Source organism: Mycteria americana, chromosome 20, assembly GCF_035582795.1.
Source record: "Mycteria americana isolate JAX WOST 10 ecotype Jacksonville Zoo and Gardens chromosome 20, USCA_MyAme_1.0, whole genome shotgun sequence".
NCBI lineage: Eukaryota > Metazoa > Chordata > Aves > Ciconiiformes > Ciconiidae > Mycteria > Mycteria americana.
Genome location: NC_134384.1, coordinates 7,567,742 through 7,595,334, shown reverse-complemented (window position 1 = coordinate 7,595,334; position 27,593 = coordinate 7,567,742). Strand labels below are relative to the sequence as shown.

The 27,593-nt window shown below is 56.7% G+C and overlaps 1 protein-coding gene across 3 annotated transcripts in view; it reads left to right on the top strand.

Annotated features, from left to right (window-relative positions):
- The first annotated feature begins 2,735 nt into the window (after window positions 1-2,735).
- Window positions 2,736-27,593, top strand: part of LOC142419035 (receptor-type tyrosine-protein phosphatase V-like) — a 36,393-nt gene continuing 11,535 nt past the window's right edge. For 2 of the 3 annotated variants that reach the window (XM_075521611.1, XM_075521609.1), the window contains exons 1-24: window positions 2,736-3,262; window positions 4,368-4,431; window positions 6,880-7,146; window positions 8,158-8,427; window positions 9,008-9,274; window positions 10,756-11,028; window positions 11,679-11,939; window positions 12,505-12,777; window positions 13,248-13,517; window positions 14,083-14,352; window positions 14,811-15,083; window positions 15,383-15,655; window positions 16,127-16,396; window positions 16,794-17,066; window positions 17,850-18,122; window positions 18,629-18,901; window positions 19,752-20,021; window positions 20,503-20,781; window positions 21,041-21,175; window positions 21,280-21,490; window positions 25,040-25,166; window positions 25,510-25,557; window positions 25,905-26,102; window positions 27,002-27,092. In XM_075521611.1, coding sequence (XP_075377726.1) covers window positions 3,197-3,262; window positions 4,368-4,431; window positions 6,880-7,146; window positions 8,158-8,427; window positions 9,008-9,274; window positions 10,756-11,028; window positions 11,679-11,939; window positions 12,505-12,777; window positions 13,248-13,517; window positions 14,083-14,352; window positions 14,811-15,083; window positions 15,383-15,655; window positions 16,127-16,396; window positions 16,794-17,066; window positions 17,850-18,122; window positions 18,629-18,901; window positions 19,752-20,021; window positions 20,503-20,781; window positions 21,041-21,175; window positions 21,280-21,490; window positions 25,040-25,166; window positions 25,510-25,557; window positions 25,905-26,102; window positions 27,002-27,092 — 5,275 coding nt within the window. In that variant the 5' untranslated portion in view covers window positions 2,736-3,196. Of the gene's footprint in view, window positions 3,263-4,367; window positions 4,432-6,879; window positions 7,147-8,157; window positions 8,428-9,007; window positions 9,275-10,755; window positions 11,029-11,678; window positions 11,940-12,504; window positions 12,778-13,247; window positions 13,518-14,082; window positions 14,353-14,810; window positions 15,084-15,382; window positions 15,656-16,126; window positions 16,397-16,793; window positions 17,067-17,849; window positions 18,123-18,628; window positions 18,902-19,751; window positions 20,022-20,502; window positions 20,782-21,040; window positions 21,176-21,279; window positions 21,491-24,234; window positions 24,303-25,039; window positions 25,167-25,509; window positions 25,558-25,904; window positions 26,103-27,001; window positions 27,093-27,593 lie in introns of all 3 variants that reach the window. The other variant, XM_075521610.1, reaches the window with a different exon arrangement.

Here is a 27,593-nt window from a genome sequence, read left to right as displayed (position 1 = left end):
AAGTTGATTTCCAACAAGCTCCTGAGATGCCACATCCCACCTACCTCCCTTGCAACTCCATCCTACTGAGCCAGGGTGGCTGGAGGTGGAGATGCCCAGCTTTGCAGGGAGGCTGGTGGCAGGAGCGTCAGGGCTGCGGGCAGGCAGGTGTAGGGAGTGTGCATGGGCTCAGCTTGCTCCCCAGCTGTGCAGGGCAGACTCAGCCCAGCTGGAGTTTCACAGGACTCCAGAGAGTGGGCTTGTCCTCCTGCTGTCCTGGAGCTGCTCTTTGGTGTGTTTTGAAGATAGAGGAGCCCCACCTTGACTGTGTAGCCTGGGAAAATCTCCTGTCTATGCCACTGCAGGGGACACTGCCTCCTGTCACCTGCCTTAGATGCTGCGGGATGCAAAGTCTCTTCCCAGGGTTTTCCTTCATAATCAAGGGTCCCTTCTGCCCCATCCCCCTGGATCACAATTTCCAGCCCGCCAAGGCCCTCCATCCTAACCTCCAACCCCTGCTTCATCAGCCAGGGGCTCCTCCAATTCAGCTGTGCTATCACCTGCCACCCTCCAGGGACTCCACACAGCCCCATCCACCCCCAGCCTCCCCTGTCTGCTCTGCCTCTGCCCCAGCCATCCTGACCCTCCAGGCTGTTCATGGCAGCACAACCCCATGCTCCCCATCCAGCGCGGGGTCACGTCTCCTTGTGCCACTGCGGCAGGACGCGTTGCCTGACAGCCTGCACCACACCACCGACCCGCATGGGGACATCCACCGAAAGCCTCTTTGCAAACGTGTTTGGGGACCGGCCAGCTCTAACCTCCCGGATCCCACTCCGGGCCCCCGGGTAAACCTGGCAAGCCCTTGCTACAGCAGGGAGCTCCAGCCTCCTCCCAGCTGGCTGCAGCCGCCCAGCTCTGGAAAGCGGCCTTTTAAAACAGTCCCCAGTCCACTGGAGACGGCAGCATCCAGCCCCAAACCTCCCTCTGCCTCAGCTCGTGGAGGCGGACTCCCTCCCCATCCATCTAAGGCTGGAGGACGTCACCTCCAATATCCATGAGCACCCGCGCTGGACTCAGCTCCTGGGGGGGATGGCCAGCCCCCGGTCATGCCGACACCTGGCAGCAGGGATGGGTGTCCCCAGCTGTCTGTGGCACTGGTTGATGGGTCATCCCCATCACCCCAGGTGCTGGTGGACCTCAGTCCCAAATGCTTATCAGGGGATCCCCAAGAACCAGAGCTTTTATCCCGAGCCTCCATCACTTGAGAAGATGCACTGCTTGCATTTTTGACATTCAGCCCTCCCCAGAGCTGCCAGGATTAAGGATTAAAAAGCTTGTCTGCACTGGAGCCAAGGCATTGCCTTCTGCTCCCACCCCGATCTTCATGTCCAGGGTGCAGAGGGAGGGCAGGTCTGGGGACAGAGTGACTCGAAGAGCCTCCAGTTGTTGAGCTGTGCTTCTGCTGGGGGGACGTCTGAGTCATTAACAGAGGAGACGAAGGTGACAAATAAGCCCTCACTGCTGGGCTGAGCAGCAGGGCCAGGGCTCCTTTACTCTCAGCCCACTCCAGGCAGGGGACTGGACCACTGCAGAGACGTGACTGTGACCACAGACCAGGACTCCTGGCATCTGTCTCATTTGGCCAGGACCCGGGGAATTAACTGTCCCCCATGCAAAGAGAAGGGGACTCATGTGCTCTGTCCCCTTTCCCAGCTGGCCCCATGAGCCCGGGGGGCTGTCAGGAGGTTTGGGGGATGGACCTGGGGTTGGACTTTTGGTCCTGGTGTCCCCACCTCTTCTCAATTATGTGCAGGGGCTGGGCCTTTCCCATGTCTTTGCCCAGGCACTGGGGCTGATCTGTCTCTCACAGGTCCCACCTGACAAACCTCTGAGTTTTTGAGGGAAGGAATCTGCTGTTCTGGGGCCAGGGGGATGTGTCCCACCCTGACAGCGCAGTGGCTCACAGCAATAAGCAGAGCTTGAATAGCCCCCGTTGGTGGCTACTGGGGCAGACTCCCACGGCCACACAGGCTGCGCTGGCTTCCAGGATAGATGCATCACTGAACCTCTTCCAGCACTGTCCCAGATCTCCAGCACTGATGTGAAGCCAATGGCATCTCTGCTCTGAATCAGAGCTGGCATCCTGCCATGCATTGCACAGACACAGCACAGCACCACACAATGCACGGCCCTGCACACGGCTGGGGGGGCACAGTGCGCTCCCCATGGCAGCACCGCATACAACTCCTACAACCCACAAGCAGACAGGGCACAGCCCAGACCCAGCCAACCCCTCAAATCGGCAAAGCGAGGTCCAGGTATCTTTGCACCCATGGGATGCAGCACACAGGAACCTCTCACAATGTATACACACACACACCCCCACCCCCACCCCCCAGCTCCAATCTGCCTGCCCCTGTGCCATGAGCATCACACAGAGGCACACGTCTCCCTTCTCACCCTGCGTGACCAAACCTCCCATTCCCCATCAGCATCCCGTGCAGAAATTCATGCATACAGAGCTAAAGGGTGCACGAACGTGCCAGGCACAGAGACAGCCGCAAGGTGCACAGCACCCCGGGTCCACACCCCTGCCATGCTCCCTCCAGCACCCGAGCCCAGCCGCCGGAGGCTGCGGTTCCGCCCTCCCTCCCCTTGCTGGGGGCTGGTTTGGGCACTCCCTTCCAGCTCAGAGCTGCCATCTGTCCTGTCCTGTCTCCTCCCCTCTCCTCCCCTCTCAGCACCAACTCCCACAACTCTGCAGAACTCCTTCTGATGGCCAGACCGGGTTCCAGCCGTGCAGAGACCCAGGCACAGCGAGAGCCCCCCCTCCAAGCCCCCCGGCAAGCAGCTCTCTGGCCGCAGCACACACTCGCTCACACAAGGACAGCTGCAGCGTCACCGCAGAGGGACACAGATCCGCGGGAACAATAGCAAATGCACCCAGCGAGAGGCACACACACACACACTGGACTTCTCCCAGCCCGGAGGCGCGCTCTGCTCCTGCCCAAGGACAGCTGGCAGGGCTGATGTGCAACGCGCTGGCATGCGACGCCTGTCCCCACTGATGTCATCCTGTCACCTGCGCTCGGAAAGCATGTGGGGATGCAGCGCTTCGATGCCATGGGAGAAGGGGCTGGCTGGGGACAGCCACTGCTGAGAAGCTACCCCCCACAACTTGTCAACCCTCTAATCTGCAGCCACCCTGGTCCCAATGAGACTACCGCTGCTGCCGCTGCTTTTCCTGTGGGTGCCGTGGCTCCTGGGAACCCTGGCAGAGGTAAGACCTTGTCTCTTCAACCCCCTGTTTGTCCATGCAGGCTCTTGGCTCCAAGCTCTCTGGCGGCAAGGGGCTTTGCATAGTCCTACCCCGCTGAGGAATGACGGCATATTTCTGGGCTGCCTCTCCAGCCATGCAGCTGCACCAAATTAGCGACGTTTGCAATTACAAGCTGGCTCTTTCCTCCGCTTCCCCCCTCCCTCGCCATGCCCTCTTGCCCCAGCGCCTGGGATCTGAGCGTGTTACTGCTGCCATGGCTGCACAGCTCCTCGCCCCAGGAATTGACTGGCTGCTGTTCCCAGGGGTCTGGAGCCCCTTCACTCCCCTCCTTGCACACACTCCCAAAAGCTCCGCAGTTGGTCAGGGAGCCAGAAATGGGTCAGCCAGCAGAGCCAAGGGGGAAATAACTAAAGAAAGATGATTGCTCCTCTGTGGCTTGTTGCGGGACTGGGAGTGGGCAGAGATATTTCCTTTAATGTGGAGGGAACTAGCCTCAACCTAAGCAGGGCACACCCTGCTCGCCAGCAGACTGTGGGGAGACGGGTGTCCCGCAAGCGTGCTCAGCACCCGCTGCAGTGTGGAGGGTGCTGGATGCTCTAGAGCTCTCAGGCAAAGCCCTCACTTTGCAGCCTGTGGGGGATGGCAGCTGGACTGTCTGGGGTCCCTCCATCGTCCCCCCCATAGTTGTGGGAAGGGGGTTGGTGCCTGTAGAGGGAATGAGATTGCCAGGGCCTGTCCAGAGCTCCCTCCCTCCCCAGATTTTTCCCTTGTGCCCTGGCTGTTTTTCTGGGATGTCTTCCCCTGTGGGCATGGCCCCGTGTTGGTCTGCGGTCCCAGGACCCATGCAAAAGGCCAGGGCAGCCCCCAAGCTACATCTGCTGAGTCTGTCTCCCTGCCTTGGAGAGGGGAGGGCGATGTGAGCAGTCACCTGGCCTCTCCTGCAAAGAGGGGTCACAGTCCCCAGAGGGCTGCAGCCCCCAGATGCCATGTCTGGGTGGGACCTGTGCCTGGCCAGCCTGACCCCTGGGCACTTCTCCCAGGTGTTGGTCTCAGCTCAGACCACCTCACCTTGCCCCTCTCTCACTTGACACCTTCAATCCCCCAGGGCGAGGGATGCAACCGGACAGAACGGGCAGGGTTGGAGGGACAGGATGCACCCAGTGATAGAGGTAAGTGAAAGCAAAGAGGTCCCCAGGCTGCAGAGGGTGGTCTTGGTGCTCGGGAGCTGTGACATGAGCAGATGTGCAGGGCCAGGACTCTTGGAGTTAAGAGTAGCTTTGTAAATACTCTGCTTTAGACTTACTGCAGGCTGCAGATCATGACCAGAGAAGGGGAGGGAATCAGCCCCATCCTCTTCCAGCAACCAGCCTTATGGGGGAGCAGTATGAGAGATGGACAAGGCTCCAAGCTCCCTCCTTCCCATGGAACATCAAGCAGGCTCAGCAGCAGCACAGCCATAGGTGCCCTGCACTGAGCCCCTGCAGTTTCCTGGGCAGGATCATGCTCCATGGGGCAGCCCCACGGCTGTGCTGAGCTGGCTGGAGAGCAGCACAGCCACACTTGCCCTGCAGCCAGGAAGCCCTGCCATATGCTTGGAGCGAGCGTGGTGCCCGCATGGTGCTGGCCTGCGCCAGTGAAAACTCTCCCAGATGATCTGCAGGCACCAGTCAGGGCATGGGGTGTACCTGGATGTGGCTGTCTGTGATGTGGTTAGTGGAGCTTATCTATGGGGATGTGAGCAGTGTTGTGATCATGGGCCTCAGGGCTGGAGGATGCCTCTGGCCCATTTTAGATATTAGTACATTTGTACTGCAGAGGTGAAGATGATTGCCAAGTGACAGATGGAGGCAGCCAATGCAGTCTGTTGGAAACCTGAGAGAAGCAGACAAACATGGGTGGAGAACTCATACCTTCATGAGATAAGAAAGAGCCCGCAGTGAAAAACCATCCCTGTTTGAACTCCACGCAGGGCACAATCCCGCTGGCTGTCTTCAGGACGAGATTAGCCATGCCCTGTGCTCCACGAGCTGCTGTGACTGGGTCTCTGCTGACAGCAAGGGGAGCCCAGGGCAGCTGGCTCAGGCGTAGACACCTGACCCGTGGACACCCAACTACATTCAGATAACCCTTCCTGAGCAGTCTGTTCCTAAATCCGCACTTGGACTGCTCAGGGATGGCACTGAGAAGGCCTTTCCCAGGGGGACTACGTGCTCCTCTTTTGTGTCCATCTAACTTGCCCAATTCCCTTTGCGCTCATCTGCTGAGTGAAGCTCTCAGCACGGCAGCAGGCTCCAAACAATGGCATTGCATGAAACAGAAGTTGCATGTAGTTCTGAAACTGTCCAGCTTTGTGGGAAGGCCACACACAACACCTGAGCAGTCCCAAAGGTGCCCCTGCTCCTGGGGCTCACCCCACACTGCTCCTCTTTTGCTGTGTAAAGGCAGCCCCGAGGCAGACCTCTGGGGCAATAGCTGTGCTTGTTTAAAGCTTTCTTGCCATGCCAGATCACATGTAAGCCTGTTACAACATGTTGCCCATCATAAATTTCAAGTGCTAATTATTACACAAATGTCTTATTAGCACTGGAGCTGTTCTGGTGTTTCCCAAAGGCTGAAAGCAATAGAGAGCTCATCGTTCACAGCAAGGCTGGGGATGGGGAGTGTGTGACGATCAGCTAGTGGAGGCATGGGGAGGGAGAGATGGAGCCTGCAAGGGTCACGTTGCCAGCTTGGTCCCAACAGACAGGATCTGTCTGGCTCCTGTTTGTGTAGGTGGTTCCTCAGCAACTCTAAGGGCAGGGATTCAATAGCAGTTTTGGCGACTGACCCACCAATTAGGCCAAGCCCCGTACGCCACTTCCTTGTCCCCAGACATTCTCCATCTGGATGCCACAGCACCGGCCCTGCAGCCGCAGCATGCTGACCTTGCTGCTGCAGCAAGGCCAAGGCAGGGACACAACTCAGCAGGGGGTTGTGGAAACCGGGCCCCACATTTCCTCCACGTACACAGTGTCCTGCTCTTCCCATGTCATCTCTGCACTGGGCAGGATGGTGGGGAGTCAGTGCCTGGATCCCTCCAAAGCAGCCTTTACCCGCTCCTCTGTCAGAGCCCACAGAGACAGAGACTACGGCAGGGAGCATAACGGCCCCGCTGCCATGTCCATCCTGCTCCCTCACTGGCCATTGTCTTGCTTCTGCAAGGTGGACCCAGAGCCCTTCAACATCTTTTTGGGGGCTCAAACCAAGGTGGTGAGCAGTGGATTATACCCAGCCAGGGCAACTTTTCTGCCATAAACCAGGGCTGTCTGGACAAAGCATGTGGCCTGAAGCCTTCTGGTCTTTCTCCAATGGAGGAGATGCTCCATGTTTAGGAGCATCTCTTTCATGTGATGCCTTTGACCCCAGTCTGTAGGGGTTTCTGAACCTTCTTGTGTTTTCCAAAGGCTGTTCAGAGCCCCTGGGGTTGGGGAGCCTGACCGAAGCGGGGCAGTGCCCATGGTGGTGGCCTGTGCAAAGGTGTGCAGCAAGGGTGGGTGGGCTGGGGAGCCTGGCCCTGCAAGCTGGCCACCCAGCAGCACCACAGCTCCCTGTTGATGGTTTCGGCTTTGCCTCTGCAGGGACCCTCCTGAACCTCAGCGTGAGTGACCATGGCTGGTCAGACTCCCTCCTTCTGTCCTGGGATGAGCCGGAAGGGGGTGCCGAGGGATATTCGCTTGCCCTCTCCTCCCTGGGGTCAGGCATGCCACTGCAGAATGGATCTGCTGGACCCAACATCACCAGCTTCTGGTTCCACGGGCTGACCCCTGGCATGCGCTACAAGATTGAGGTGACAGCCACGCTTGCCTGCATGGAGACCACCAGCCAGACAGTCATGGCACAGACAAGTAAGGGCTCCCCAGGGACTGCAGAGTCAAGGGGTCTGAGTGCTTCCACCAATGATCGTCACACTGCTTTGGAGTGTGTGAAGTACAGGTGTGTCCAGAGTCCTGTAAGTCCTTGGGGAGGTCAGGTCTTTCCTCACTTCCACAAGGATTAGGGTCCTTCCCTGGTCCCCAGAGCCCCAGGGGTCATTCCCTCATCCATGTGGAAGGACGGTCCTGCCCCTGCACCTTGCATGGGCAGGGTTCAGGCTATATCTTCTCCTGGAATAATATAGCTAATGATGGACCAACCTATGATGTGGACTGCAGAGAGCTGAGGGGTGGAAAAAGTCATGCCTGGAGGTCTAGAAAGAGCTACAAGGAAGTGATTTTGGCACATCTCTGTCAATCACTGGCTCACCCACCAAGCCTTGCTCTATGCCCTCCCTGTCTGACGAAGGACTGGGGGAAGGGGGCAGGTGAGGATGGCAGCCCTTGCCTGCATCTTTCCAGAAGATCCTTGGGTAAATCAGTGCAGGTGAAGGTGGAAAACCTTGAAAAGGGGAGTAGAGCTGGAGGGAGGGGGTTGGCCAGCAGAAGGGATGGTGTCAGACAGCAGTGGTGGCTGCAGGGAGCAGGGGCTGGTGCTCATGGGAAGGCAGGTGGCAGGACCCACAGGGCCAGCAGGAACAGAGGACCTGGCAGCAGGCGAGCTCACAGGTAAGCACTGATGGCTTCACCTTTCTCAGTGTGTACCTGGTGTGTTGTCCCTGACCAAGCCTCCCTGCCCAGATCAGAGTGACTGTGCAGAGACTGATCCAAAGGGGACGGTGCAGCCCACACAACCTGTGGGAGACTGGCGGGCTGGCAGGAAGGTGATGGGGCTGTGCTTGGGGGATTGGGTCCTGTGGAGCTGGCTGTCAGGACCTCACCAGGACCTCACCAGGTGAAGACACTGTCCCACGGGCCCTTGAGCAACCTGGCAGGTCAGGCATCGCAAGGCAACCAGCCAACCCCATGCCATGTCTGATGCAGGTCCTTCACCCGTCCGCAACCTGAGCCTGAGCAGCGATGGGAGCTCTGCTGTGCTGCATGCCTCCTGGACGCACGCCCACGGGCAGCGAGACGGCTACCACCTTGCCCTCTACCACAGCGACTCCCAGACGCTTGTGAGAAATGCGTCCATCCTGCCAAACGCCTCCACATTCCTGTTTGATGGGTTGCTGGCTGGCAGCGAGTACGCCTTGAAGGTCAGCACGCTGGCTGGATCCAGCCAGGCAAGCACCAGCATCCACCAATGGACAGGTAGGGAGTGATGGGTGTGCCTGCCCAAGAGGGAAGGGGTGGGAGAAAGGGTTTGGCAGGAGGGGTGCAGCACACATGCGGTCTGGGCTGGTGGAGAGGGGGAGGAGGTCTCCAGGCTCAGGATGGGGAGTTTGTGTGGGAAGGGAAAGAGCTGGGAGTTTTTCACATCCCCACTGTGAGCCCAGTGTGCTTGGCCAAGGGGACAGACCTTGCACCTCAGTCCCCGCAGGACCCGCAGCTTGAGTTTGTGTGCTCCATGTCCCCATGGGAGAAGGGCAATCTGGGGATCCTGACAAAAGGCCTTGGCTGGTGGGAGCTGCAGAAATGTTGCATTACCTGGGCTGCCACCCCCTCTGCCCTGCAGCCTGAAAGAGCATGACAGTATGGAGGGACCTCAAGAGCCCCTCAGCTTGCCTGGGAGGCATGGGAGAGACATCCCTCAGCAGACCCCTGCCACACCTTTAGCCCCCATGCCAGCATAGAAAGCAGCCATGGGCGTAGAAGACCCTGGGGAGGGAGAAGGGTCCAGGGAGCCCCAGCCCCAGCGCTGAACCTCACTGCCTCCTGCTTTTCCCCTCAGCTCCCTCCATCCCCACTCAGCTGAAGCTCAGCCCGGGCTCCAGCACCAGCCTCGTCGCCTCCTGGGCGGGTGCTGGGGGGGCCGCCTGGCTGCACCTTGCGCTCCACAACCTCCTCACCCAGACCGTGACCACGACCCTGTCAGCCAGGAGGGGCCTCACCAGCTACACCTTCCAGCATCTCCACCCCGGCACCCAGTACTGGCTGGGGCTGAGCGCCACGGCAGGGCCCTACACTGTGGGGGGGCCCAATGCCACCAGCTGGACATGTGAGTATGATGGCCAAGGATGGAGGAGGACCTCGGTGGCCCTGGCTTTCTCCCTTCCTCTGGTCCAGCCTCTGAATCCAAAGGTCTTCTGCCAGAGCTGCAGTGCAGAGGGCAATTCTTCTGCTTGGACCTGGCCAAAAGCCACTCCAGGACCCGTCTCTGGGGCACTGCGATAGTGGGGCCAGTGAGTTCCCAGTGCTGGCCCAGTGAATTCCCAGTGCTGGCCTGCTTCTCCCTGGGATGCACTGGGATCAGCCTGTGGCCTCTCCCTGAGGAGGAGGATGGAAGGGCAGCAGATCCCACTGATGTGCGGTGCACCTGGGGACGGGCTCTCACGTGCCTCAGGGCTGTCCAAGGGCAGCAGAGAAAACGGGGGGCAAGAGGATAGCACTTTGAACTGGAGGTTGCTGGAGGGAAACGGATCTTTGGTCGCCTTTGATTGCTGTCAAGGGTATATTTTGGTAGCACCTGATAACCTCATCCTGGTGGATGTCCCTAATGTGCTGGGTGCTGTGCAAACACAGCCAAGGAAGCCAGCCTCTGGCAGGTCAAGAAATTGAGGGTAGCCCTCCCAGACCCCAGCTAGTTGCGCCATTCAACCCGACTTCCTCCACCTCCTGGCCTCAGGCTGACAAGGGCCCCAAGAGCAGGTGGCTTCCACCACTACATTCCTGGTTTGCTGCCAACACTGTCTGTAGCACGGTGAACAGTTCTGGCCCTGGACTTGCTCTCCCAGATCTTCCCAGGAAAACCAGGGGGAAAATGGAGAGGGCAAACCTAGCCTCCTGGACAGAGCAAGACTCATGCCGAACACCAAGAAAGCATTGGCCCTCTCTAGTGAGGAGCAACAAATCATGGAGGTGCCAAGCTGAAAACTCAGGGCTGTTGTGGCCAGTGACTCCTCCTGGCCCTGGGCAGAGACACTGGTCAGGCGTATGCTGGAAGGACCTGGTTGCCACCAGGTGACAAGCCTCCAGCTCTTTCCTGCTCTGCCTGCCAGTCCAGGAAGCTGGAGCCTGCTCACTGCTGACTCTGCAGCTGGGATTTTGGAAGACCTCCACACTCCCAGCTGGTTTGTTTCTGCTATGGAGTGAGTCTGACTTGATCCCTGCTGTTGCCAGTCTGCGGCTCTGACGTACCAGACTGAACAAACGTCTCTGGTGCCAGACGCATAAGCCAGGGGTGTCCAGCCAGGAGTTCAGTCCAGGCCAGTTCCTGGGAATATCAGCAAGCTCATGATGGGACACGAATGGACAGGAGGGGGACTTTTAGGAATTTCCCAGCAGGGCTGCCAACTTCGTCTGGGCTCTGCTAGACCAGGAATGCTTGTGCTGGGGAACAGAGACAGCATGCTCCAAAAGGATGTCTAAGGCTGGATGTAACCCTGCAGATAAGGAAGCAGGGAACGAAGCTCAGGGGTGTATGGGGTCCAGAGCACCCCATAATCCTGACGCACACAATCCCATTTCCTTCCCTTCCAGACCCCCTGAGCCCTGGCAATGTGACTCTGAGCAGCGCAGGGGAGCAGAGCTCCTTGCAGGCTCGCTGGAGCACCCCAGCGGGAGAGAGGGACTTCTACCTGGTGACGCTGCAGGAGGGAGAGGATGGTGCTCCAACAAGGAACATCTCTGTCGGTGGAGACAATGGTCATGTCACCTTCCATGGGCTGAGCCCCGGGAAGCAATACTGTGTCCAGGTGACGGCAGTGGCTGGGCCTTACCGAGCATCATCCCGCAGCACAGCAGCCTGGACACGTAAGCAGAAAGCCCGAGCATGTCCTTTCAAGGCCATTTCTGCCGCTTGATGGAGGGGCTGATGCCCAGAGGCAGGCTGGTGGGATGGGGAGGGGGATTGTGGCAGGGGCAGAGATGGGCTTGTGCCCCAGTGGCACCTGGTCTCAAGAGCAGGCTGTGGGTCAGAGTGGCAAAATCTGCTGCCCCACAGTTCCTCGTGAGCGTGGACTCAGAGGTCCTTGGCAGACTCATGCCAGGTAGTGTCAGGCACGAATCAAGACCACATCTTACTCAGTAACCTTTGGACTCAGTGTTTGGCAGGCTTCAAGACATCTTCCTCTGCTCACAGCAGCTGGTTTGGTGGGTAGTGAAGCACCACCAGTCCCCCCACAGCAGCATCTCCCTGTGCCCCGTCCCTCCTGGGCGACTTGGGAAGCCATGGCTGGTGCTGTCCCAGAGCTGCCACCCTGGGAAGGAAGGACTGGAGCCTTAAACAGTGTGGGGAGGCACTTACCCAGCCCCTTGCACTGAGAGAAGTAAAAGGCTCTCCCTGCAGCCCTGGCTGCCCGAGTTTGGTGGGGGGACCGCTGCAGAGTGTCCTGAGAGCAGTCTGGCTGCCTCATCACTGCTCCATGCAGTAACATGCATGATCCCATCCTTGTCCCTTGCAGAGCCGCTAGCACCGTCTGGGGTGAGTCTGTCAAGCCAGGGGAGCCCCTACAGGCTACTAGCCAGCTGGGAGGAGGCAATGGGAGAGGGCTACGTGCTGGCCTTCAGCCCCATGGAGCACCCTGTGAAGAACAGCTCGCTGCTCAAAGGTGTCACCAACTTCACCTATGAGGGCCTCTGCCCTGGGACCCTCTACACCTTTGAGGTCAGCACCGTGGCTGGCCCCTACACATCCACACCCCGGCGCATCACCAACTGGACATGTGAGTGCCACAGCCCTCACCGCAGCCAGCCCTGGGGTTCCCACTGGGTCCTGCCTTTCCCCACGATGTTGTGCCTCACGGCATGTGGTAGCACAGGTCTTCTGCAGCTTCATGCAATAAAAGAGCAAAAGGCTCAGGAGGAAACCAGAGGTGCTGCTGGATGTGCCTGACCCTGGTCTGTATGCCAGTTGCCCGGCACAAGGGTCAGCAGATCCCTTTGCCCTCCTCCTCCCCCAGGCCACCCTCCGGCCACCAGGGCTGCATCTGCCCTGAACCACCTCTCCACCACCCTGGTCCAGACCATCCCACCCACCACCTCCTCCAGCACCAGAGCAGTCCTCTTACTATGCCAGTTTGAACTCTATGCTGGCCCAGTCCCTGCCAAACTGGTGTGTGGGTGTCAGCAGGGGTGATGGTGGCCTGCTCAGACCCCGCGGGTAGCCAGAGCACCTGGGTCTGGGGTTTCCCAGTGAAGCGGCTCCAGCCCCAGCACATTTGGGGTTGCACTTCTGCCAGGTGGCCCCAGTCTGGGTGCAGCTGTGACTCTAGACCTTGCCTTTCCTAGATCCTTTGCCCCTGGAGCAGCTGACCCTCAGCAATCAGGGCCACAGCACCTCACTGCGAGCCTCCTGGAGAGCAGCTCCTGCTGGCAGCACCGGCTACACAGGCACCCTCTGGGAAACCAAGTCCCAGGAGTGGGTCAGGAACATGACTGTGGGGAACAACTGGACAAATGTCACCTTTGAGGACCTGGTCCCTGGGCGACAGTACACACTGGAGATGGCTGCTATGGCTGGACCTTACAGATCCCCTGTGCGATCAGCCACAGACTGGACATGTGAGTGTGTTACTCCTACCTCACCCCTACTGCAAATTGCAACCATGCCTGGCCAACGAGAGCAGAAAGCTCATGGCATGGAAGCAAGGCAGAGTGTGGACTATGTATGGGGAAGGGGTAGAACCGGGGACAGGGATGCATAGACAGACAAAGAGTGGAAGGACAACCACAGCCACATTCAGCCAGGTTGGAAGTAAAAGGGTCTTCATTGCAGGAGCAATTCATCACTGAATGGAAAACTTTTCCAAATGTCACCCAGCAGGAAAGGTGGGGACCTGCTCCCATGTTTGTTGTGGAGCAGAAGGTCAGGCTGTTTTGGGTTTTGATATGCCAGGGATGATTTCTAACCTGAGTCCACCAGGGACAAGTGGTGAAGGGTGCCCAGGACAAGCGTGTGCAGGCCCCCACTCCACACCGTGGCAGCTCCACCATGACTGCCTCTCACTGCCTGGATGTCTCTTCTCTCTCAGACCCCCTGGCTCCGGCCGGTGTGACCCTGACCAACACCCGACGCCCACTGGGACTCTCTGCATTCTGGGACAAGGCTGCTGGTGATGTGGACCAGTTCCACCTCCAGCTCTACAGCAAGAGCCATCCAGCACAGAGGAACATCTCAGTGGGGCCAAACACCCACAACTTCACGTTCCTGGGGCTGTCCCCTGGCATTCAGTACTTCCTGAAGGTGACTGTCCTCGCTGGCCCATACAGATCCTCGTCACACTTTGCCACCGAGTGGACATGTGAGTGAGAAGTGTCCCCAGCCTCCTGCAGGGACGGGGCATCCTGGCACTGCCTGCAAGACTGGCAGTGACATGGATGTGTCTGGGAGGAGGGAGGGCTCTGGTGAGTCCTGCATGGTCCCTGCCCCTGGGAATTGGAGCACATGTCATGAATTAGGTGCTGTGTGCCAGTTTCTGGGCCCCAAAAGACCCTTTTCCCCAGTCAAGCTGAACCTTCTGCCTATACTACTTGTGATCTCAAGGCCAGCCTGGGACTGGTGGGAGGGGGATGCAAGAGGAGAAAGACAGAGACCTATCTGGGCTTGCTGCTCCCTGTCCATGGAGCAGAGCAGCCCACTGGGGAGCTGAGTGTTCTCTTCTCAGTACAGCACCTGCCTGCTAGCAGTGCCTTGGGGACATGCACAGGCAACTCGCATGTCCCCCAGGACAGCAGGACAGCTGGCAGTCAGCTGCCACCACTTCTCCTTTAGCCCTGTGCAGAGCTGCAGGCTTTCTCCACTGTCCTGGCTTCTCCAGTTGCTTTCTTCCACGATCTCATGGATCTCCATGCTGTGTTCCCCCCTAGATCCACTGTCTCTGGCTAATGTGAGCGTACAGCCCGGCCGGAGACCCCAGGAGCTACATGTGAGCTGGGTGGAATCAGGCGGTGGCAGAGACCACTTGGTACAGCTCTCGGTGGCTGAGTCCCTGTCCATCATCAGGAATGTGTCCGTCCCCCGTGGAGTCACCCAGCTTGACCTGGAGGGGCTGGTGCCAGGGTCCCGATACCGCGTGGAGATCATTTCTCAGGCTGGGCCTCATCGCACCTCCTCTCAGACTGCCATCGGCTACACTGGTAGGAACACAGCTCCTCTGCACCCATCCCCATCCCTGGTACCCAGCCTGGCTGTGACCTGGCGAGGAGCTGAGGACCAAGAGAGCGGTCCGAGGGCTGTTCTGCAGGAGGGCCCTGAGACCATGTCCCCACAACACCACTGGTGCCTGTCCCCTACTCAAGATGCTGGCTCTCTTGTTGGGACCCTCACTCATCCTGAGCCCAGCAGGTCAATGGGGCATGTTGTGAGCCTGCCCCAGCACTTTGGGACAAGGGCGTCTCAGGCCGTGGTGATAATGCACTGTTACCACCTGGGACACAGGGAGCAGCTTTGATCTGGGAGCAACCTGCTGCTCTGAGCAGTCTTTAGACAGCATGTGAGATGCTCACAGTCCTGCAGCTTCCACCTTCATTCCCAAACTAGAGTCAGTCCTGAGCATCCCAGGTTTGTCCCCTGTAACACTGTTTCTCTCCCACAGTCCCATTACCTCCTCTTTCCCTGTCGGCAAGCCCTGTCAGCACTGCCTGGGCTCTGGCTGTGCACTGGGAGACCCCTCCTGGGCAGAGGGATGGATACCTGCTCAGCATGCACGAGGAGGGCTCTTCTGCACCAGCAAGGAACCTGGAAGCAGGGAAGGACAGCACCAATATCACCCTGGCACAGCTGGCACCAGGAACTTGCTACCTTGTTGAGATCTGGGCAGTAGCTGGACCCTACCACTCCCTCCCCAAGAATGTCACTGGCTGCACAGGTGAGCATCCATACCACCCATGGGTGATTTGGGTGGGAACACTGCAAGGAGCTCCAGAATGGGATGGGGATCAATGTTGGCACCCAGGGAGAGGAGGGCACCCTGGCCTGGTTCCCAGTGATACTGGCCTGCAGTCACCTCCTGCCTCTTGCAGCCTTCTTGTACCATGCAGGCACAGAGCGCTTGCTGGCCGGTTGCTGCTGGCTGCCTGGGGAAAGCAAGACTCCTCCCCAGAGATGGCTGCATGTTCAGAACCGGATCTTTTTCTCTCTGACTCATGTGTCTGTCTTTCCTCACAGTTCCTGCAGCACCGGCAAACCTGAGCCTTACCAACCCAGGCAGCTCCTCAGAGCTTTACACGTGCTGGAACAAGCCCCCTGGCAGGAGGGACCACTACCGTGCTATTCTGTATAGCCTCAGCACCCAGAGCAGGGATCAGGTCCAGATCTTGAGTCCAGATGCCCAGAACATCACCTGGACTCACCTGGAGGCAGGCAGCAGGTTTGCTGTGCAGGTCACTGCTGTGAAAGGCTCGTTCGAAGCCTCCTCCACCAGCGTCACCCAATGGACACGTGAGTCTGATGGGTTGGGTTGGACACAGCACTCCACTGTGCCCCAGAGCCCCCATCTGAGCTTTGCAGAGCACCCACCGCCATCCCCATCCCAGCCATCCCCGCTGTGCTCCTAACTTCTACATAGTTGTCCCACCTTTCTGCTCACTGTCCTCATTCCTTCCCCAACACAGAGCCAATCCCCCATACCCACCTCAAAGGCTCTGGGTATCTCCTGTGCCATGTCCAGCTGCAAGCCCTGGGGATATTGCACTCAGAGCCACGCGCACTGTCTGCTCATTTGTCCGCATGCTTCTCTCTGGGAGGATCTCTGGTGGCCAGTCTGCCCACTGCTCAGTGGGAGCAGGTGGCCGGTGTCCAGCCCATGGCACTGCCAGAGCACGAGGAACGACTGGGCAAAGCAGCCGGCTCATAGCACTGAGCAGCAAGCAGTGGCACGCAGGGGCTGACTGTCTCCCTGTTGCTTTCCAGATCCCTTGGCCCCTGCCAACCTCACCGTGGGCAGCCCCTCTGCCTCTGCACTGCAGGTCTCTTGGGCAGCAATGGGGCGAGGAGCAGAAGGCTACATGGTGGATATCTATGACACAGCCTCCAGCAGTCATGTTGGGCGCGTGGTGCTGGGTGGGGATGCCAGGAGTCACATCTTCAGCAACCTGAGCCCCGGCACCCGCTACAGCGTGACAGTGAGAGCCACAGCTGGGCCCTTCCACACCAGCACCCCCAACCTCACCCACTGCACACGTGAGTATGATGCTCTCCTTGCGGCCAGGTGTCCTCCACCAGATCTCCCCCTTCCTGGCTCAAATCAGAGGCCATACTGGTGCAGCCAGATCCTGGCTTCCTCTCCCACCCGTGCAAGCACCCAGTGCTCATGCCCTGCTGGATGCAGCCTGGGGAGTCTGTGCATGGCCCCGTGGCCTGGCCACCCATGTCCCTGGTAGCCATCCACAGCCATCCACAGCACCAGGGAGGAGGCAATCCCTGGAGGCAGCTGCCACAGAGTCAAGGGGAAAGCCAGCCCTCGGGACCCTGCAGGGCTGACCCACCTCCTGCAGCACAGGCTTGGCACAGACATGGAGCATCTCCTTTCCCTCAGCCTGAACGTGGCTCCTGGCAGTGACTCATGTTTCCTCCCCAGGCCCGCTGCCCCCAGCCGCCGTACACTGGCTGAGCACAGGGCACCCCGACAGGCTGAGTGCGTCCTGGGGAGCCGCGGCTGGGGAGAGAGACGGCTACACCCTGACCCTCTACCACGTGTGGCTGGGCACCGTGGCAGCTACGGCCTCGCTCAGGAGAGACGCCCACAACTTCACCTTCATGGGCCTGACCCCAGGGTATGAGTACTCCCTGGAGGCCAGTGCCACGGCTGGACCATACCAGGCAGCAGCACCCAACATCAGTGGCTGGACACGTGAGTGCCCGGACGAGTGTCCTCTGCAGAGGGCTGGGAGATTTTGCACCACTGGGCAGCCCTGAGGAGGGCTGGGAGGTTTACAGGGGCCCTGGTGCCTTTGGAGATCTGTACACACACGTGCATGGGTGCAACACGCAGCAGTTGGTGCATGGACACACTGTTACCCTCATGGATGTTCAGCTGTAGACTTGCACAAGTACATGCTGATGACATGCAGGGTTACCCAGCTGTGCCCATGCGGGGACATCCCTCTGCCCGTGCAGCCCCACCTCCCTGTATGCCAGAGCACTCGCACCCTTGCTAAGTCTCCTCCAGCAGGCAGAAATTACATTACCATAAAGGTCCATGAATCAGTGTAGTAGAAGGGCCTAATCCACAGTCCTCCCAGGAGAAGGGGTCTTCACTTGTCCCCACCCAGAAAGATTTTAAGGCTGGACAGAGTGTAGATGCTGTGCCAGCTCTGCCCAGGCAGCTGCATGCCAGCTGTGTGCTGGAGGATGTGTGTGCACACAGCAGTGGCAAAGGTGCTCCAGCTGGGCAATGGGGATGCGACTGACCTGGATGAAGAAGGGTTGGCATGTGAGGGACCACAAAGGGTGAGCAGCATTAAAGGTGAGGTGGGATGGGGATGCAAAAGAGAAAAATGAGGAGGAATGTGCCAGAGGGGGCCTTCGTGTCCCAGCTCTCAGGGAGCCTCTGTTCTGCTGCACAATGTCCCGTCAAGTGTGTTTCCTTCTGCACAGTCTCTGGTCCCTAACACCAGGTCTGGTGACTCCCCAGGCCCGCTGCCCCCGGCCATGGTGCGCTTGCTGAGCACGGGGCACCCTGACAGGCTGAGCGCATCCTGGGGAGCCGCGGCCGGGGGGCGAGACGGCTACGCACTGACCCTGTACCACGCACGGCTGGGCACCGTGGCAGCTACAACCTCACTTGGGAGAGACACCCACAACTTCACCTTCACGGGACTGGCCCCAGGAAGCAAGTATGTGCTGGAGGCGGTGTCCATGGCGGGGTCCTACTGGACACCTGCAGGGAACGTCAGCAACTGGACATGTGAGTACCCTGTTTTGAGAGTGATGCGTGCCTTGCTGGGCAGTCACAAAGGCTCGTGGCAAAGGACACGGCCCCTCTGACCTTCATGGCAGACCGCGAGCCCTGCCTGAACCCAAGGACATGTCAGTGCCATGGCACTGAACAGGGCTCTGCCCACCCTCACCATCAGCTCCACCAGCCTGGATTAGACCAGCTGCAGCTCCAGGGGCTGTGCTTCAGAGGAGAGGTGACAGACAGGTGCATTCACCTTCCCCTCGCCTCCAGCCGGCTGGGTGCTCCCTCCTCTCCCATCCCTGGGTGTCTCGCTCCAGCTGGGACAGGACTGTCTCTGCTCAGAAGCTTTGCAGAAGCTGCTTTTAGCTGCCTCCAGGCTGATGGATGCAGCCATCCAGCCGAGACAAAGTGCCCTGTCCTGTATGGTGCATCCCTTCTGGTGACACTGCCAAGATACCCAGGCAATGTCCTCAGACCCTTCACTGACAACTTCTCCTATCCTGTCTCTCCAGACCCCCTGGCACCCCGTAACGTGTACATGACAAACCAGGGGTATCCCAACAGGCTGAGTGCGTCCTGGCGAGCTGAACCCCAAGGACAAGACAGTTACAGGCTTCTCCTGTATCACTCGGGATCAGGTATTTTGGCAGCCAATGTATCTGTCGGGAAAGGCATCAGCAAATTCACCTTTTCTGGCCTGGCTGCAGGACACAAATACCTGCTGGAAGTGGTGTCCATGGCAGGGCCCTACGCAGCCTCCGCGGGGAACATCAGTGACTGGACAAGTAAGTGGCAAGAGCTGGAGGTCCTTGCATCATGTGTGAGGCTCAGCCTTCCCCAGCCGGGTTGGCTCAGCACCTGCGGTGGGAAGGGGCAGGGATGGGGCTGGGAGGTACCAGCAATGGGATCATGGTCTGTGCAAGCACCGGGTGGAGGGGAGAGCAGGGCAATACTGCTGCCCACAGGACAGTCTGGCAGCCATGGCTGCTGTTTCAGGAGGCAGACCTCCAGCTCATGGCCCTGGCTCCTCCAGGCTGGCTCCTCCAGGCCTGGGTGACTGAACAAGAGCAAGGGATCCCAGAGTGCTGCTCTGGTAGAGGACACCCACAGCCTTGGAGATCACGAGGCCTTACAGCCAGTGGGGGACACCCCACCGTCCCCACTGCCTTTCTCCCAGGCACTCAGAAAATTTCTGGTATGGGGGACAAGGGGAGGCTGGGCTTTTTTTTTTTTTAAGGAATGTGGAAATTGCAGATAAGCACAATAAGCCTTTTCATGTGCTTGTCCCCACAGTCCCTGCACTTTGTTTGGGGAATCCAGAGGTCTCTGCTCCCACGCTCAGCGAGCCCCTGGCAGAGTGCTGGGGGTCATGTGCAGAGCCCTTCAGGCAGGTCTCTAATGAAACTTGCTAACTAACAGGAGGAAGAACCCATCTCCTCATGCTCCTCACTCTGCATGTCCTCCAATTGCCATTTAAAAGTCATTTCTGGTAGTGGCAGCCAGCAGCTGCAGAAATGTTATCACTGAACACGTTAAGTTTCCTTGCATATTACCCATCTTCTGCTTGTATCTCTACAGGATGGAAGAGAGTACATGCATGCCAGTAACTCTCCCCTGGTGTGGTTTTCATTGTAGCCCCCTCAGTTCCCAAAAATCTCTCTGCGGTGGCTGAAGGGAACAACACAATGCTCATCTCCTGGGGCAGTGTCTCTGGACAGCAGGACGACTGCCAGCTGTGGCTGCGGGACCCCAGGAACAGCACCCTGCCCTGGCGGCACACTCTCAGCAGAGGGCAAGTCCAGCACCTCCTCCGGGGGCTGATCCCAGGGAGGAACTACTCTGTCTCCTTGAGCTGCGTGGCCGGGCCCTACTGGAGCAGCACCAAACCCTTGGCAGTGCCGATGGGTGGGTATGCGCTGCTGTGGGGATGGGGGGAGTGCAGGCTGGAAGGGGGAGAAATGCCTGGGTGGCCTCAAGACTGGATCAGCCCTTGGGGGCCAACAGAAGCATGAGAAGTCTTCATGGTGGGAGAAAAGGAAAACCAGCAAGGTGACCCTCTGGTAGCCATCAGCTCCCTAAGCAAGCCCCAACACAGAGATTTCCCATCACCTCGTGGCCTTGCTACCTGTGAAGCAAAGTGGACTCTGCAGAGATCTCCATTGGTCTGCTTCTCCTATAAGACATCTGCTCAGGCCCTGACCTATTTGCCTTGTCCTGTGGCCCTTGGCACAGAAAGCTCCCAGGTCACAGATGCCCAGCTCTGCTCCTCTCCCATTGACCTAGGGACAAGCAGTAGAGGACCATAGTGGCTCTGGGCTGACACATGGGCTGAGGTTGGGATTTCTCTGATCCATTAAGTACAGAGCCTGCCATGTCTCCTTTGCAGAGCCAAACCCAGTGGAGGATGTGCAATGCCTACCAGAGTCAAGGAGTCTTTACTTGAACTGGACCAGCTCTCCTGGAGATGTGGAGGCTTACGAGGTGGTGACAGAGAGACTCTCTGATGGACCTCCCACCTCCAAGTATGTCATGAGCATCCCTACAAGTGAGGCCAGTCTGGAGGGGCTGGGGCCAAACTCATCGTACCGAATCGTTGTGAGCACAGTGGGCATGAACACAATGAGGAGCCAGGCTGTGACTCTGGTCTGCAACACAACAGTGGAGGGTGAGTCCCCTTCTTTCCCACAGCCTTGCCACAGGCCCCAGGAGAAGACACCCAGTGTTGCTAATTAGACCTGGGGACTCTTTCAGATGCCTGTGAGCCCCGTGTGGTCCTGCACTGAACTGCAGTGGGTCAGGGCTCTGGGCAATGATGCTGGGACCAGTCCCAGGCTGAGCAACGTGTGGTGGGTCTGAGCAATGTGTGGTGGGTCTGTGGGAGCAGGGACACACTAACAGGCTGTGCTTGCTGGTTTCTCTTCCAGCCCTGCCTCCGCCCCTGCGAGCAGACATCTTCCAGGTGGAGGCCAGCTCCACAGTTATCATTTCATCCGACCTGTTCAGCGAGGAGAATGGCCAGATCGAGTATTATGGTGTCATTGCTACCACTAATGATTCACGTAAGTGCCCCTGCACATCCCAATCTGTAGTGGCTCCCCTGGGCAGCAGGTCCCCTGGACATCACTTTGGGACTACCACTGTCACCTTGTATGTTCCCCTTCAGTGCTGAGGCCCACCCAGGAAATCATGTCCAGCACATGGTATGACCACTATTATGGGACAGAGGACTCCTACCTGGCTGTGCTAATCCCCAATCCCTTCCATCCGAGTCCCAGGAGCTCCCCTGAAACCTGGAGAGTGCCAGTGGGAACAGAGGAGTGCGGCCAGTCCAGGGCAATGTGCAATGGGAAGCTGAAAGCCAACGAACAGTACAGGTGAGAGATGTCAACATCTGTCCTGAGGGAAAGGGGCTGGAGGAGAAAAGGGACTGCATGTGCCCCTGCAAGGTGCCACCAGCTCCTTAGATGTCACCTCACCCTTGTACTCCCCAGACCCCCAGCAGTGGACCCCAGGCTGCTCCACCAAGCAGCATTTGAGGGATGCAAGGGCTGGCATACTGGAGAATATTAGACAGTGTAAGTGGGCAGGGAGAGAGAGACCAGTAGTGAAAGCTGGGGCTGACAAGGGCTGTATGTGTTGCCTTGGGAGCTGGACAGTTGTCCACCTCCAGGGTAAGAACTAAAATGGGTGCTCTTATTGGTAGGGCTTTTGCATGTGACCCAGAACCACATGCAGACTCAGAGAGTGCAAAAATGAAACTGATTCAGAAACATTAGTTCAAGTGGTGCCTACACAATTGCAGGCTCAAAGGCTGAGCGTAGCAAATGCACAGGTTGAGGTCCAAGTTCCCCATGAGACACACACAGAGATCACAATATTGATAAATTCAGAGTCTTATTTGACAGTAAATAGAATCCAGGAACATAAATGTACAAGGATACATATTTTGTTATAGGGTACCTTTAAAATAGTTGATGGTAAAACAGGTTTTCTACTACAAAGAATCATGTCTTTAGTCAGTCCTCTGTTAATTTAGCACCTCACAATTTCATTAAACAGGGACCATATCCCCTGGCATTCCTCTGACAAAGGGATCCCCCAGAATCTGGAAGGTTGTCCTATTTCAGTTTAAAGAAACTTACAGCAAAGGTGGCTGACTAATGATAGAAATTGCTGAGAGTGTTGGGAAAAGAGAAAGAAAGACCATGAGAGAGTGTGTGCGTGAGAGAGAGCTTCACTTTCCCCTATGAGTAAAGTGAGAATTAGATCTGCCCTGAAGTTTTGTGGTGAGCGGAGCCAAGGTCCCTGGTGTTGTGTTTGGATCTGCTGGCTCTCCTTCCTTTCTTCTTTTCTGCTTCACTTTCTCTACTTTTGCTATGTGCAGACTCCACACTTATATGAAAAACTTACATTGATTCTTACGGAGTTGTTTTAAATTTACACATGTTGCCATACAGGGGCTCTTAACTCGAGCTGCTGTTTGGGGCAGCACTGGCAGAGAACAGAGATTAGTGTTAACACTGGGCTGCATCAGGGGAGTGGGAGATGGCTGCTTCTCCTGGGAAAAAAAGGGAGTTTCCAGGGAGCCATTCCCTTGGAATCCCACCCAGAGCAGGATCATCTAGAGCAAACAGCTCTTCGGGTTCTCCCTAGGTACTGTATTATCATGCCTGGCAGCAGAATTGCATGATGATGCATTCCCATCCCATGCCCACCACAGGTGGTGTGATCCCTGGGCTGGCACAGGAGAGTCTCCAATTGATTCAGAAGGTTTGATATTGGTTGCCCATCAAGCCCATCTATTCTTTATTGCTCCTGCCTGACTCGCCCTTAGGCATGGCAGGGCAAGCCTCACTGCTTAACCCTAGCAGCCTCAGATCTGGCCTTCTGCTCCAGCCATCATGGCTGAGACAGGGCACAGCCTGGGTGCAAGCTGGGTCCGCGTTACAACGCATTGGCTCAGACCAAGGTCTGCCTGACCCATCTCTTGTAGCTGCCAGCAGCCACGAGGGGAGTTTAACAACAGCACAAACACACTGGGGTACCCCTCCACCCCCCCCCCCCCAAATACTGTCCAGCCAGTCTGAGAGTGTATATCTGCTCTCCATGCTTCCCAGCTGCCATTTTCACTACAACATTGAGGTCCCACAGGGTAGCAGCTAATGCAGAGCCATCAGGGTGTCATTAGCCCACCTACCATGATTGAATAACATGTACTTAACTGTCCAGTTACTCAGGACAAGAAGATCCTTTCGCACCTCTTCACAGCTTGGTTTCATTTTGGCTGCCCTAAACAACATGTATCCTCAGTAAACTGTGCTGCTGTCCTAGTTAATCATTAGTAGTGTGGTGAAAAGCAGATACCTCTGACAGCCCATCTCCACTCTGAAAGCCAGCCCTTGTTTCCCATCTTTCAGTGAGTTATTTATCCACAGGCCCTTACCTCTCATGCCATGGCATCTGCAGGCTCAGTCTCCAAAGAGATCTTTGCTCTGGCAGCCGGGTCCAGGGTGCTGCCAGAGGGGACTCACACTGGGCTCCACAAACTCTAGGCTGCTAAAATCCAAAGCTATGATTGAAAGCCATAGCTTGCATCTAGGGCACAAGAAGACCTACCATTCCAGGTTACCTGCTCAGAATGAAGTCAGCTCTGCAGGGAGCTGTGAGGCTTGGTGTGCACACTTCTGGGAGGAGGAGGATGTAGGGCAGATCTCCACAGGGAAGAGGATGCCCCAGCCACTTCTGTGTGCATGGGGAAGAGTATGGGTCGGGGCTCAGCCCTCCCAGCTGAGGTGGCCCTGTTTCAAACAGTCACCCAGGCTCAGCTCTTTCAAGTCAACCCAATTAATGGGTTGACATGAACTAAGACAGTGACTCAACCCAACTTGATTTTCCTTACTTACTGTTGTCTTTCTCTATTTCTGTCCAAGAGGCAGAAAAGGGGGAGAAGACCATTTCCACACATTCTTAAATCCCTACCAGAAAGCCAGCTTCTTCCAACACAACATTTCAAAACAGAGGCAGCTGCCCTGTTCCCTTGGGTCTTCTTGCTTCTGGCTGCATGGGTGCTGTGCTCAGTTCAGATTGCCCCTGACAGCAGGACTCTGCTTTGCCCTAGGTTCAGCATTGCTGCCTTCACCAAATATGACCCAGTAGCCCCTGCAGTGACGTTCACCATGTTCTCAGGTAAGATGGAGAATGCCATCTTCCCTACCTGGCTGTTCAGGTTAGAGATAATTAACAACCTGTGTTATGGTTTAACCCCAGCCAGCAACTAAGCACCACACAGCCACTCGCTCACCCTCCCTCCCGGGTGGGATGGGGGAGAGAATCAGAAAAAAAAAGTAAAACCCATGGGTTGAGATAAAGACAGTTTAATAGGACAGCAGAGGAAGAGAAAACAATAATAATAATAACAACAACAATAACAATAATGATAAAAGAATGTACAAAACAAGTGATGCACAATGCAACTGCTCACCACCCACTGACCGATGCCCAGCCCGTCCCCGAGCAGTGATCGCTCCTCCCCCACCAACTCTCCCCAGTTTCTATACTGAGCATGACGCCGTATGGTATGGAATAGTCCTTTGGCCAGCTGGGGTCAGCTGTCCTGGCTGTGCCCCCTCCCAGCTTCTTGTGCGCCTGGCAGAGCAGGGGAAGCTGAAAAGTCCTTGGCCAGCATAAGCACTGCTTAGCAACAACTAAACCATCAGTGTCATCGCATTATTCTCATACTAAATCCAAAACACAGCACTATACCAGCTTCTAGGAAGAAAATGAACTCTCTCCCAGACAAAACCAGGACAACCTGACAATGGCAAGCCAGAGGGAGATCATAGGCCATAGCAAATATAATAAATAGAGTAAATGCAGCCATTTACTGACTCTTACTTCTGTCTGTTCTCTCTCTTTGATTCCAGCTGCTGGATCCGGTGCAGATGCAACTCCACTCTCAATGCCAATAATCACTGGAATTGTCATGGGATTTCTTTTGACACTTGCAGCTATTTTTGCTTTGGTCTACTGGAAACAGCTCAGAGCAAAGAGGTGAGGATGAGCCATCTCTTGCCTGGTGGGTGCAGGCTGAGAAACCCAACCTTCAGTTCTGAGGCAGGAGGAGGAGCAGTGAGAGGGTATAAAATGAGATTTAGGCAAACTAGGACACCCACTAGTGGAGTTGTGCCTGGCAAGCACAGAAGCAAAAGGCAGAGGGGAGAGGGGAGCTGCCTGTGTGCAATTAAATCACAGAACCCTGCACACGTGCAAGGCAGTGTGCCTGATGCAAACTGACTGCTCACAAGTGCTCCGTCAGCCAGCAGTACACAGTACGCTCACAGCATCTGTCCGAGCACTGCAGGGAAGAGTAACATCTCCCATGCTTTGATTCTAGAACCAGGAAGAGCAGCCTGCCCCAGGAAATGGTGACCTACAGCTTGAGGTGAGTGCTGGAGTCTTCCCTCTCTGTGTGTCCCTGCTGCAGGTCCCAGAGTCCTTCACCTATTTCCTTTCTGATGCTTTGACTGAGGAAAAATCCAACTCTGTCTCCTCCTCTTCAGTTATTTTTCAAATCTTAGGCTTTCCCATGTTCAGTATTTATTGCCCAGCTCCATTCCAAGTCAATGGAAGTGGAAATGCATTGTCCACACCTCCTCTGCAAGGCTTCTGCAGCAGGAGAATATCCTCATCATCCTGAAATCGCTCCCAATAATTAAACAATGCTCTGTTGGACCCACTTCCCTGGGCAATGACTTGGGCTGTAAACCATCCCTCTGTGTGTGCATCCAGGTACTGCAGGTCTCAAGGCTGGGCTGCCTCATTGGCCACCTGACTGGCCTGCCAGACCTCCCAATAGCTAAGGCAAGTTTTCCTCTGGACTTCATTTCATGCAGAAACGTCCATCGGCCAATTCCCGTACAGAACTTCAAGCAGTACTATGAGATGAAGACAGCAAGTGCTAACCACGCTTTTTTCCAGGAGTTTGAGGTGAGATGAGACTCCTGCTACAGATGAGGCTTAACTTCCCGTCTAGGTAGCTCATGCCGCAGCTGTTGGGTGGCCTGTATGGACTCCTTATCTCCAGAAACAGTAACCCATCTCTCTAGCAATCCAACCACCCTACTAGGCAATCTTGAAGGCTAAAGACTGGATGGACCAAGTGATCAGGCAATTCCTTTTCTCAAAATCTGTTTTGTTCAAATTCTGGTAGAAACATGTGTTGTCTGTGGCATGAGGTGAACTAGCACTGTCCATAGCTGCTGGTGGACAAAGCTAAGGGTCCCAGGCCTGGACTGGAGGCAAAGATGCTGAGTGGTGTTGCAATGAGATCCACCTTGACAATGTTAGAAAAGAGAATGCAGCCAAAAGGAAGGTCGAGGAGCACTCTCAGAGCTATAGAGCCAGGCTGTGAAATTCACCTGGTTAGCTTCACTGGCTCCCACTGCCAGCATCTGCAGGGTCTGAATTGTTCTGCTGCAGCACCTTTGAAAGTCCCACCAGTGATTTCAAGCCGTCCTCACGTCACTCTTCTCTAGCCTTCTGAGTGAGGACAGAGGCAGAAGCAGAATGGGATGCTTCTGTTTTCTCAGCACAAAATGCTCTGGTCTTCTTGGTAGATTTCTGATTTCTGAGAAGGGTTTTTTCCCCCAATACTTGTTCTTGGGCTTGTTTTCTTTTAAATACAAACAGTGCTGTTGGAAAAGGCACTGGGAAAAGCCACCTATGGCTTAGAGTACACAGGCTATCCTGAGGGAGTAGAGAAGTTCCCTGTGCATAGGTGACCCTCTCGAACCACCAGACACAGCTGTTGGCCATGAGCAGGGAGCTGGGTTGGCCAGGAGCTCTCCAGAGAGACACTTGTGCTTATCCTCTCTCTTGTCCTACAGGAGCTGAAGGAAGTTGGGAAGGAGCAGCCGAAGGTGGAGGCCGAGCTACCAGCCAACGTCTCCAAGAACAGATATCCCCACGTGCTGCCCTGTAAGTGCTGTCTCCTTCCTCCTCCCCCCAGCATCTGGGGTGGGAGTTCTCGCTGCAATGCACAGGGACGGGCTCACCTTGCATCACTGCAGCGTTCACAGTGCCTGGCTCCTCTGCTGGGAGGAGTCTTGCAAGGGGCTTCAGTTTCCCTTTTCCTGCTGGAGACTCAAGGCTTAAGGGCTGAGCCAGGGCTGAGTCACCACCCTCCTCAGCTCCTCCAGGAGGCTGCTGGGCAGGTGCTGGGTGAGCCCAGCTCAGGGATGGGTCCCAGCTGGAGACCAAAGGGGGACCATGAGTGTCCCATGGCTTCTCTGATGAGCCTCATAATACCAGCTCTGCTTTCTTACCCCTGTGCTAACGTAGCTGGCAGGCAATGCTCACCTCTCCAGGGAGGAGGTGCCTGGCCAAGCACAGAGCCTCACATGGAGCTCGTGGAGCTGCTGGGGCTTCTCCTGATGTGTTACCCAGGTGAAGAGGAGATGGCCATGTCCTGGTGAAGGG